Source organism: Eptesicus fuscus, chromosome 6 (assembly GCF_027574615.1).
Source record: "Eptesicus fuscus isolate TK198812 chromosome 6, DD_ASM_mEF_20220401, whole genome shotgun sequence".
NCBI classification, from domain to species: domain Eukaryota; kingdom Metazoa; phylum Chordata; class Mammalia; order Chiroptera; family Vespertilionidae; genus Eptesicus; species Eptesicus fuscus.
Genome location: NC_072478.1, coordinates 56,922,671 through 56,935,387, shown reverse-complemented (window position 1 = coordinate 56,935,387; position 12,717 = coordinate 56,922,671). Strand labels below are relative to the sequence as shown.

General features: G+C 37.9%; 1 protein-coding gene across 2 annotated transcripts in view; it reads left to right on the top strand.

Moving 5' to 3' along the window:
• GAB1 (GRB2 associated binding protein 1) overlaps positions 1-12,717 on the top strand; it is a 114,346-nt gene that overhangs the window by 74,500 nt on the left and 27,129 nt on the right. For both annotated transcript variants that reach the window (XM_008143829.3, XM_008143820.3), the window contains exon 2: positions 6,372-6,666. In XM_008143829.3, the coding sequence (XP_008142051.1) occupies positions 6,372-6,666 (295 nt within the window). The remainder of the gene's footprint in view (positions 1-6,371; positions 6,667-12,717) is intronic.

The following is a 12,717-nucleotide window of genomic DNA, read 5'->3' as shown; positions in this document are numbered from 1 at the left end:
ACCTACCATTCCTGTTCCTGGAATTACCACAGTTACCATTTCTGGTATGTCTCCTTCCAAACGTGTCCTCTAAGCATAGTACAAACTATGTACTGTTGTGTGTATGCAAAAACACAATCATTCCGACAGAGGCAATTATATATGCACAATTCCGCAACATGCTTTTTTTCTTATTCAATAATTATCTTGTGGACATTTGTCATATATATAGATTAGTCTTGGTTTTTAAAGGTTTTGTATCAATTTATTATTATATAGATGTCTCATAATTTATTTAAATTTAAGCTTACCCTGCTGATGGAATTTACATTAAAACCTATCTTACTAAAAATAGCATTTTCATCTAGCAATCTAATTTTGTCTATTGATTGGATAGTTGTTCTCAGTCTTGGTGACACAGTAGAATTACCTATTGAACATTTAAAACTCCCTATGCCCGGGCCAAGGCTAACCCCCCAGATACACAGTTAGGGTTGAAAATCACTGGACCACCCTGACCTCTCTTTGCCTGCACAAATATTGGCTATTTTTTTTAATGATTAGCTCTTCCAGTAAAGATATAGGGGAGAGATTAGGGGGCCTTGGCAAGTGTTACACCAGGCATGCGCTCCATCAGTAACACCATAGAGAACTCAGAAAACAAGTATAAAGAAACACATATCTTCAACCCTAACATTCTTCAAATTTCTGAGATGACATACATTTTGAATTCTACCAAAGAATTCACAGTAATGATCTTCTTTCCTGAAATATCAGTTGTGAAATACCGTTTAAGAGATTTCAAAATAAGAAAGTCCCACTGTCCTTTTCCCCCCAGTTCTCTGGGATAATGTAGGGTTATTAAGATTACAGGGCTGATGTTTCATAATGGAAGGGCTGTTGGCTCAAGAATGTAGAAAATGCTGTTCTCCTTCAGATTATCAGGTCAAACTCCACTATATAGGGTTTGGCAACTGAAGACCTAAATGTAGTAGTCATCAGAGTTCTTTCTGAAATGCGTAAGGGAATAGATTGCCAACAAGCTACTGGGAACCTGTGTGCTGAGAGCTCAGAGGAATAGCAGCAGGTAGGTGCCTTAACTTGGAGGGGGGGCAGTTAAAGGGGGAAGCTTCAAAGACGAGTCCTTGGGCTAGGTCTTAAAGAGTGAGTAGGAGCTCATTGGATGAGAGAGAGGATGGGTTAGATTAAAAATAAATATTAAAAATTAAATGAAATCTAAAGCCATGGCGAAAGGAAGAAACCATGTGGGTGTTTGCTGCAGTGGAGGTGAGAGATGGGAGGTGGGAGGCAGGTAAGTATGGTTTTGAGAACCTTGTAGGTCATCCTGTGAAAGGAGTTTGAACTTTACCCTAATAACAACTCTAGACTTCACTTTCTTTTCCCTGAGATCCTTTCATGTAAGATCATTGGCTTTCCATGATCATTCAGATGAACAGAAAACTTTAAAAGCATTCCACGCTGTCACAGATACAAAAAAAAAAAAGTAAGGAATGGTCTCAACTTTCAAGGAACTTGAAGTCTAGTTGGGAAAATAATTCACAGGCACTTGGAAGTTTGGGAAATGTATTTAGTAAAAATAACAGATGGTTCCAAACTTGTCGGTAGCAATGCAAAAGGCATTTCAGGGCAGTAGCTGGGGGGTTGCCAGGAGCCCAGAGGGAAGGTGTGGCGAGGAAAAGAGAAGGTTTGAGGTTTCCAATCGTAGAAAGGAGTTTAAACATTCGCTAATGGGATACATATTGTGAACAAAAACAGGGAGGGGGCTATAAACCACATTGGGAAGAGCTGAAGGCAAGAGAAGATAAGGAATTAGCTATGTGCTTAAAAGGACCTCTGATCTATTTTTTTTTTAATTCTATTTTAAGGAGCAATCTAATTCTGTCTATTGATTGGATGGTGGTTCTCAGTCTTGGTGGCACATTAGAATGACCTGCTCAGCATTTAAAACTACCTATGCCTGGGTCAGGACTTGAACCCCCAGGTGAGGCCCCAGGCACCAATTTTTTTTTCAAGTTCTCCAGATATTTATTATGTTCAGTTAGGGTTGGGATTCACTGGACCACGCTTGACCTCTTCTCTTTTGCCCACCCATATACTCGCTAGTCCCTCAGTAATGAGCTCTAACAGTAAAGGTACAGGGAAGATATTAAAGGAACTTGGCTAGCGATACACCAGGCATGTTCTCCGTCAGTTATACCACAGAGAACTCAGAAAATAAGTATGTAGCAGTTACCAAGTTTTCTTTATAACTGAGCCCATTTGCCATTTAAGCAAACTGGCATATTTTGTGAATGTGTTAATATTATTGCAGATAATGGCTTGAGACTAATGCAGATTGAATTTATTTGTTCGTTTGTTTGTTTTTACCACTAGGGAACATCTGGGTAGGGAGGATGGGACTCCATCTGTACTTTCTTGCTGATATGTATGTACATGTCCATTCTCTGTAGGGTGTGTGATAAACCTATCTTAAGACCTCGCTTCAATGTGACAAGTCTATCTTCAAATTTAATATATTCAATTTGCTTAAATACAGAAAGTATTTAAAAGAAATGTTTTTTTTAATGAAGTTTAAAGATACCCTTCATATCTGTATAGGTTTATTTTTTATTATTATTAATTTATGGTTTATACACCTCTGCCTTGCCTGACAATTCTTGTCAGCTCAATTGCAAACGGGCTGGGCTGGTAGCAGTCGTATCAATACCCCATAAAGCGTGGATAGTGTGGGAACTTCCCTGTTTTATCCTGGCCTCTTTGGTTGGCATGCTCAGCGGACTGAGTACCTACTTGGGACTAGGCAAGGGGGAAAAGAAAGGTGAAAGGTGAAGAGACACGGATCCAGTCCTCTTGTTAGGGGTGTCAAACTCCATAAACTAGGAACAAGGCAGAAATGGAGAGCTTGGAGGGTCCCGCCCAGGAACGGTGCCCCAAAGAGGCTGAGCTGAATCCAGGGGCTGGATTTTGTGCGGAGGGGGAGCAGGTGTCAGGGCCCAGAGGCAAAACAGAAGCTGAGTGTTAGGGGAACCGCAGGCCTTTCCCATGTGGTTGGAGGACAGAGAGGCAAGAAGTGAGATTGGAAGAGGTAGGGAAGACTTGGGGCCCCTGTGACCTGCCCGAGTTTGGGCTTTACCCTACAGACACTAGTACCCACGGAGCTTAGGGAATGTATAAATTGCAATGCATATACTCCAAACATTATGGGTATTTATTTAGTTTGGCAGCCTGATCTAAGTATATGTCCATTGGGATCCGTGGACTCTGCATGCTGTTCTCTTTTGATGTTAATGTCGTAGCCAAAGTTAATCCTGAAATCCTGAGATGAGGCACTGGTGTCAGAGTACGGTGCTTTTAAAATGCAAACTAGCTGATGAGGTCTTACTTAAAATTGCAGTGACCGGTACATGTAGAAAATGACAATGGACATTTTCACACACTTCCTCTCAGGCAAACCTGCTTGTAATGAGAGTCCAGTAGTTAAAATGATTTTTTTTCACATGAATTTTGTGGGAAATCGCACTGAGGGCTTGATTTTGAAAGTTTCTAGAAAACTTGTCCCCTTTTGTCCGTTACTGCTCTGCAGCCTTGGCGAGGCAATGTACAGTTTCCTCTGGGGCTACCAAGGCAGCAAGGATAAAAATAGGGCAAACTGTAAGAATCCCAGATATTTTCGGATAACAAAGACTGATTTATGTGGACCCATTCTGTGCTCTGACAAAACATAGAGAAGCTTTTGTGCTGTGATTAGCAAGGGTGCTGATGTCAGTTCTCTCATCGAGCATCCAGCTTTATTCTGTGGCTAAATTGTGCTTTGTACCGTAATCCAGAGAACCTTTGTATCTGCCTTATTAAAGTGTGTAGTTTATGTAATTGCTTTTGTTTTCCAGTTTAATCCGTGCCAGATTCAATGAGAGTGACTCATTTTGTGACTGAGACAAACATTCCCATTTGGACCGTGTTAAAAATAAATAAATAAGTGGCAGGTGCTGCTTGGCTAAATTCTGTGTTTTAATGCTGTAATTTCCTGCTGTAAAGAGTTCCTCTCTTATATAATGTCTACTCAGGCCTGTGTAATCACTAGCCCAATCTGTCTGGTGCACCTCGATTCATTGCTACTCATTTCTTGGCAGTTTGTTTTTGTTTCCAGGGGCCTTGTATATTTTAACAATATCATTTCAACAGAGAAGCAATGAAATGAATGGGAAGCGACAGTTAACCAGAAGACAAAAGAGTGACACATAAGCCATAGCAAAAGGACACATTTCCTTCTTTTCTCTTTTTGTCATTTCCCCAAGGTTGCAGGTTGGATTCCCAGGTTCGATTCCCGGTCGGGGCACATGCCTGCATTGTGGGTTCCATCCCCAGTCAGGGTGCGTGCAGGAGGCAACTGATCACTGTTTCGCTCTCATCTCTCTCTCTCTCTCTCTCTCTCTCTCTTTCTCTCTCTCTCACTCTCTCTTTCTCTCTCTCTCCCCTCTCTTTCTAAAATCAATTTTAAAATATATCCTCAGGTGAGGTTTTGAAAAAAAATACAGCTCTTATCCATGTAGTCTGAACAGCAGTCTAGCCAAAAGGAAGACACAGTCCATTTATTTGCTTACTTTCCAGGTGAAAAACCAGGAAAATTTTACACCCATTTTTATCCTCCCTACTTCTTACCTGAGCCCCCCACCCACACACATACACACAGAGACAGAGACAGAGACAGAGAGACCTATAGCTTGAAATATGAAGTGTTTTGAAGAAGTACCTTTATGTGTACTTTTTATGGCATGATATTAATACATAAAAATTGCTATTTTAAAAAATTGTAAGATATACATAACAAAATTTACCATTTTAACCATTTTTAAGTGCATTAAGTACATTCACATTGATGTGCAGCCATCGCTACCATCCATCTTCAGAACTTCTTCATCATCCCAAACTGAAATTCTAACTATTAAGCACTAACTCCTCCTCCTCTCCCCACAACCCCTGGCGTTCTGTCTTTATGAATTTGGTTACTATAGGTACCTCATATAAGTGGAACTGTACAATTTTTGTCCTTTTGTGACTGGTTTATTTCACTTACCATAACATCTCAAGGTTCATCCATTCACCCATGTTATATAGCATATGCCACAATTTTCTTCCCTTTTAAGGCTGAAAAATATTCATATATATATATATATGTATTTATTACAATGTGATATATATACACATATATATATCACATTGTAATAAATACATATATATATATTTCACATTGTATTTATTTCATCATCAGTAGACACTTGGGTTGCTTCCTATGTTTGACTGTTGTGAATAATGCTGCTATGAATATAGGTGTACAAATACCTGTTGGAAACTTTTAATGCAATGCATTTGGTTATATACCTACAACTGGAATTTTTTGAGGACCTGCCATACTGTTTTTTACAGCAGTTAGGCTGTTTTATTTTTCTATGAGGAATATAAAACATTTCCGCTTTTTCAATAGTAGTAATTCTAATATGTATGAAGTGGTATTTCTTTATGATTTTGATTTGCATTTCTCTAATGATAGTGACATTGAACATCTTTTCATGTATTGGTGAATTGTGTGTCTTCTTTGGAGAGTCTTTTTAAACACTGTCCATTTTTTAATTGGGTGATTTATTTTTTTTTATTATTATTGAGTTATAGGTGTTCTTTATGTATTCCGGACATTAATCTCTTCTCAGATATATGGTTTGCAAATATGTTCTCTGGTTCTTTGAGTTGCCTTTTTACTCTGTTGATCATATCCTTCAATATATAAAACTTATAAATTTTGAAGTAGTTCAGTTTACTCTTATTTTTTCTTTTGTTTCCTGTGCTCCTAGTGTCATATCCAAGAAATTATTGCCAAATCTAATGTCATGAAGCTTTTGTCATGTTTTGTAGTTTTAGCTCTTACATTTAAGTCTTTGATCCATTTTGAGTACATTTTTATATGATGTAAGACAAGACTCTAAGTCCAATATTTTGCATGTGGCTATCCAGTTTTTCTAGCATCATTTGTTGAAGTCACTGCTTTTTTTAGTTAGTAATACCTAAATCTTCCTTGTTTTGTTGACTTGATATTACATATTAGTGTGATATCTTTTAATATCAATCAATATCTTCTCATATTTTATTAGAAACCCTAATAGAATATAATAAACATGTATGGTATAGATACACATTATTAAGTTAATTTGGACATCAGTAAACTCGACTGGAGTGGCAGATAAGTCTATGGAAACAAGGAAAACATTGTACGTGACTTTCTCTAGACAATGCCTTTGTAAAGTTGATTTGATAAATGCGCATCTTCTTGAAAACTTTCTCAAGTTAACATGAGGTCGATATTTTTGTTTTGTTTCTAGGCGTGGAAGAGGAGATGGTTTGTGTTACGCAGTGGCCGTTTGACTGGAGATCCCGACGTGTTGGAATATTACAAAAATGATCATGCCAAGAAGCCTATCCGCATTATTGATTTAAATTTATGTCAGCAAGTTGATGCTGGATTGACATTTAACAAAAAAGAGTTTGAAAACAGCTACATTTTTGATATCAACACCATTGACCGGATTTTCTACTTGGTAGCAGACAGCGAGGAAGAGATGAATAAGTGGGTTCGCTGTATTTGCGACATCTGTGGGTTTAATCCTACAGAAGAAGGTAAGTTCAAGATTCTCCTATTCAACCTCTTTCCTTCGTTATTGCATTTTTAGAACGGTTATAAAATTCTTTGTTATTTCAGTTACACAATGTAATATTTGGGATTTTTTTTTATAATAGTAATAACATTTGGAAAAAGCAACTAAACCCTTTAATCAGTTTGGGCAGCAACTTTTTATAGGTTTTAGAAGGAGAAATTTAACCATTGTGGGGCAGCGTCTAAATAATTGTCCTGTAGAAGAAGGTGACAAGAAGACATACTATTTCAGAGCCTTTCTTGAGTTCCTATATGAATGTTACTTTGAATTTATAACATTGCTGATATTTGACTATTTTTGACCAATTAAAAGCAGCATTTTCATGTGACTCAACATAGTTCTTCAGTTATTTTTAAAACTATGTTGCCATGGCAGGTGTCAACAACTATGAAAAGCAAATGAGAATTAATCACAAAACATGATGAAAAAGTAACAATGAGTTTATTTACCACGGAGGTAAGAGGGGACTTAAGGTTTGGAAAAGAGGTAGTGAAGAAAGCTCAGAGGAAAACACAGGACTTTTGGAGGAAGTAGTATTTCTATATAAGGGAGGGGTGCCGAACCCTCCAGCCTTAGGGGCTAGAAAGAGGAGGAATGGAATTCTCTTTGACTGCAAAAGGGCAGGGGAGAGTGGCTTGAGGATCCGAGGTTTGGGGTGCTTGTCCTCGGAAGAGGCCTCAGGAAGAGTTTTACAAGTGGAATTCCTCTCCAGGTGCGTGTCTATGGCTGTCCTGACTCCGTATCCCCTGTCCACTTCTCTTCCTTGTTAAACCAGCACTAAGAACCTATGTAAGGTTTGCAGAGCCAAGAATCAGGAATAATGTCTTTGACCCTATTGTCTTCACGCTTATACTCAAGTTCACAAGTGTGCATTTCCAAATATCTATATTTAGGAGTGCTGGAGATTCAGTGAGGGGTGGAAAAATTGTATTAACAATCAACATCAAGTTTGGGATTGAAATGAAACAGTAACCATCTCTAATTAGCTTAGGTCAGCATGCTGCTTCCTCTCTGGCCCAGTCAGCAGGCCAAGAGAAGGGCCTTCCAGGGCTGGGATTGGCCCAGCGGGGTTGGGGAAACCCCTTGGTAAGGATTCCAGAATGCCCAAGGGAGCAGCGCAGGGAGAGGGAAGGAGGCATCCAGTTTAGACAGGAGGCGGCTAATGAGTGAGAGCTCTCCACCAGAGCTCTGGTGATTAAAAGCCTCAAGACAGTGCTTCATGCGGGGAGTTAAGGCTTCAGTTGTTTTTGTGAAGTGACTAAATGTGTGCACATTTTAAGTAGGCCAGGGGTATTATTTCTAACTCCAGTTAAACTCCTTTCCTGTCTTGTTTGCATATACAGTCTATATTTGAGTGTAGTGGAGGATTTTAAAGTTAAAGGCACAAATGAGATAGCTTTTTATTTAATGGTTACTTAACAAACACTCTGTAATGAAAATTATTGGATTTGGATACCACATTAGTTTTGTTATGTGATGGATTTTTAGTTAAAATAATTTAAGTCATTGTATAATCTTTTTGCTGATGTTCTTTTTGCCTGCTGCCTTCCAATTTAGAATTTATTTGGGGGACATAAAGGCAGACTTCTATCCCCATTGGTTGTCTTTTTTTTAATAGATTCGACTGATCTGAAAGACTGAGTAAGTGTTCTTCCAGCTCTCTTTGTTTTCTTTATAATTCTCCTAATTATATTTAACAAAAAAATGAGATGCCCCTCTTAGAGGAGCTACATTTTTCAGTTAAGGACTATGAGTGTCTAACTTTAGGAAGCCCATTTAGGGACAAGTAGAATTGAGAACCCCCAAATAAGAACTTCTAATGCTCACCTTGGCTGGTGTGGCTCAGTGGGTTGAGTATCATCCTGTGCACCTAAAGTTTGCTGGTTCAATTCCCGGTCAGGGCACAGCCCTGGGAGGCAACCAATCGATGTGACTCTCTCACATTGTTTCTCTCTCTATCTCTCCTCCTCGCTTCCACTCTCTCTAAAAATCAATGGAAAAATATCCTCGGGTGTGGATTAGCAACAACAACAAAAGAAATGTCTGACCATCTGATGTTGAAGACTTGAGTTTCTCAGAAGAAATCAGTAAAAGAGGAACAATTCTTCATTGTGTAGTATCAGGGAGCCTCAAAAATATTTCACGCTATAAGGTTTTAAAATCAACCACTGAATTCCCTTATTCATTTGGAGTAGCTGACTTTGCTAGGTTCTGTTTTAAAAACATCTACACACTTAAAGATTTGTATCAAAATAAACCTCCAAGAACTGCTATTATCCTTTGTGACCACATTCATACAGTTTAATATGACAAGGTAATATCAGTGCCATTACTAGTTGCTTTATATTCTCTTGCTTCCAAATAGATCTCCCCTCTCCAATTACTAAGTAGGTATTTTTGTTTTTACCTAGATCTGCCCCCCCTGAGAGTTGAAGATGCCCCCACTCGTGGCTTAAAACTGATAACACAAAATGATATTTCATTATACTAGTTTCAGGCTAGACATGGGAAGAAATAGACTCTGCTTAGATATTATAGTCTGAGAAAATAACTATCCCCGGTCCCTAGGAGAATAACTAATTTTCTCCTGAAAACAAAAGGAAAGGGGAAAACTCTGACCTGTGTTTTGATTCCAGGAACCTCTCAAAATATCGTTACCATGTTATTTCCGCTGCCCCAGGTGACCACTGCTATTATTGAATACTCAGAATGCTGGCATGCTGGGTCTGTTTTTGAATTCTAAGCTGGTTGAACTGTGTGTGGTTCCTATGAGTGCTTTTATTTAGTAGGTTTGAGGATAGAAACTAATTTCTTTTGTTTTTCTTGGAAATGGGCAGATTTATTTTTGTTTCTACACCGACTTGGAAGCTGGCAAATGTGCTGAACAAGTGCCGGGAAACACAGCCTAAGAGTTGTACGCAGCTAACTAACTTGGCGCAAAGACTCCTGCTCTAATTCTATTGCACCATAAGAAAGTTGCCTCTTATCAGTTGAGATACTTTGCTCAAAAGGACCAGATAATAGTGGCTTAAAAAAAAAAAAGTGTGATTCTCTGTTTGATTTTCTTCTTTTTGGGAAAGTAGGTTAGTGATTGTCTGACTACTGTGTTGTACACCTGAAACTAATAACAAAAAAATATGTAAAAAATAATAATAATAATAAAAGTAGGTTAAACTAACATATAAGAATACACATATGCTTCCTCTCCTGATTCTTAATTAGGAAACTTTCAAATTTCTTTTTATTCACTTTGTATTTGGGTATCACTTACTACTATGAAAAGCACAGAACTTAAGTGTACAGTTAATATAGTTTTATATATTCATCTATATCTATACATAGAAATCTGTGTAATTGGCACACTCAGATCAAGAAATGGAAATTTCCAGCCCTACCTGGTTTGGCTCAGTGGGCAGAGCATTGGCCTGCGGACTGAAGGGTCCTGGGTTCAATTCCGGTCAGGGGCACATGCCTGGGTTGTGTGCTCGATCCCCAGTGGGGGGCGAGCAGGAGGCAGCCAATCAATGATTCTCTCTCATCATTGATGTTTCTATCTCTCTCTCCCTCTTCCTTCCTCTCTGAAATCAATAAAATATGTATTTAAAAAAAAAGAAATGGAAATTTCCAGTCCCCAAAAGGTTTTCTCATGCTTCTTCCCAGTAACTTCCCCCACCCCAGAATAAAAGCCCAAATAACCATTATTTTGCATTTATAATCATAGATTAGTTTTGCCTATAGTTGAACTTCATATAAATAAAACCTTTGAGTCTGGCTTGTTTTACCCAATCTTAAGTCTGTGGGATTCATCCCTGTGTCAGGTAGCCGTTCTTCATCCTATGTACCATTACACCGTGTAACTGTATAACAAACTTTTGACCAGTTTGAATGTTGATGGACATTTGGGTCGTTTATAGTTTTTAGTTAATATAAGTAAAGCTGTTGTGAACATTCTTACACATGTCTTTTGATGGACATGACACTTAGTTTTTGGGGTACATACCCATTTGTGGAATTGCTACATCATAGGATATATATATATATATATATATATATATATACACATTTAGTGCTAGAAGATTTAGTAGCTTTAGTTTTCCAAAATTATTGTATTAATTGCTTTTCTACCAGCAGTGTAGGAGACTTTCCATTAGTCTGCATTCTAACCAACACTTGGTATTGTCAGTCATTAATTTTAGCCATTCTAGGGAATGTGTAGTGGTATCTCACAGTGGTTTTAATTTGCATTTTCCTGGGGACCAAGTCAACAGAGAGTTTATTTTGTTTTATTATACATTTTCAAACTACTGCCCCTGAAATCTTGATTCATTGAGTCTCCTGAGATGGAGCCCAGGCACCTAGATTTCTAAAACACCCCACAAGCGATTCTGATGTCATGACACTTCTGGGATAAGAATTAGGCATTTATCACCACTTCCTAAAGGTTTATTTTCAACGTCTCCAAGGAAGTTTTCACAATCTGTGAAGGAGATGGTCATGACAAGTAAGATTAAAAATTTTTCTACTTCAAACCCATGAAATAGATTGGGCTTTGATTAGAGGTCTTCAATATTTGACTAAATAAACTGAAGGAACCGCAGGTTGCTTCACTGGAAATTGCAACTACTGTTGTTTCATGTTTGTGTCCATTTGTGAGATTTACATTAAAAAATGGTCTGTTCAGAAGTGAGAAGATTATTTTAGCATTAATGATAATGCATACCCTTTGTGGGCTTTTATTTGCTAAGTTATTTAGACATAGATATATTCAAAGTGCTTCTCTTTACAGGAAAAAATATTTATTCAACAGACCAGATAAGTCAGTAATCAATAGAAACTGAGTAACCTTGACCTATTTCCCTTTAATTGTGAGCATCAAGATAACACTTTTGCAATAGAAACCCAGAGCATGTTCTATTAGCAGATGTCACCCATCTTCAGAGAAAAGGATCTCCTCTGTCCCAACAAGGACATGAGCAGCACCACAGTGTTATTACCACATGCTCAGAGATAGCATGTTAGTGTCACAAAATTCACGGATCTATGACATCAACTTTTAAATATTCTCCTTACCATTAAGAAAGGGTAGAATTGCTTCCCTGAGTTTCAGCTCTTGAGCCATTTGATTAGAAAAACATGTATATTCTTTTGAATATTTAGAGGCATTATCAGGGCAACCTAACTTCTGTGATGGCATTAGGGTTTCAAATAGGATAAAACTGTGCATTAAGCTAGGGACAGTTGCAGACCAATTTATTAGTTGTGGTTCTCCTCACACGAATCTACTTTTCTCCACTGAAAGCTGGTTAAGACTTTCCTTACGGTGTTCATTCGTTTTCTAAGTAAAATTCTATTAGGAGTTTGCTCCAACAGCTTATTAGCCCTTTAATGGATGCTAATTATGCTCTTCATGCCTTCTGAATTAAGAAATAACTCAGGAAATAATTTTACACACATAAGCAAACCCTAAACTGATATTTGGTTCTCAGAAACTTGATCCCAACATTACTTGGAAAGAGCAGTAAGTTAGAAACCTAGGTGAGGCAAAAAGCAACAAACATGGTCCATTCAACTACTTGTAGAGTCGAATGTGGGCAAATGACATGTTTTTATAAGACAGAAGTTTCTTTTTTAGGTCAGTTGATTAACTTTGGCCAGTAATTTTATTTAGAGAATATTAAGACAATGCAGTGCTTACATTAAAATATGAAGAGCTGAGTAGATGGTCAGATTAACATGAATAAAATAATCCTGAAGACTTAACTTTGAAAATAGTACATTTTCTGAGCCAAAGTGGTAGGGCAGTGTCCCTTCCCTTTTAAAGAACATTGCACAGCATGTTGTTTGGGATGGTTGGGCTTGCTTTTTATGGCTAGTTGAAGGTCTTTTCTTTCGTGAGCTTGCAAATGAAAGTTTCTTTCTAGTTCCTGGCCCTTAGTTAAATGCTTAATAAATTACTTCTTTACTTGCTGACACCTTTTGCATGGAAAATCTTACATAAATTCAATAAATGGCA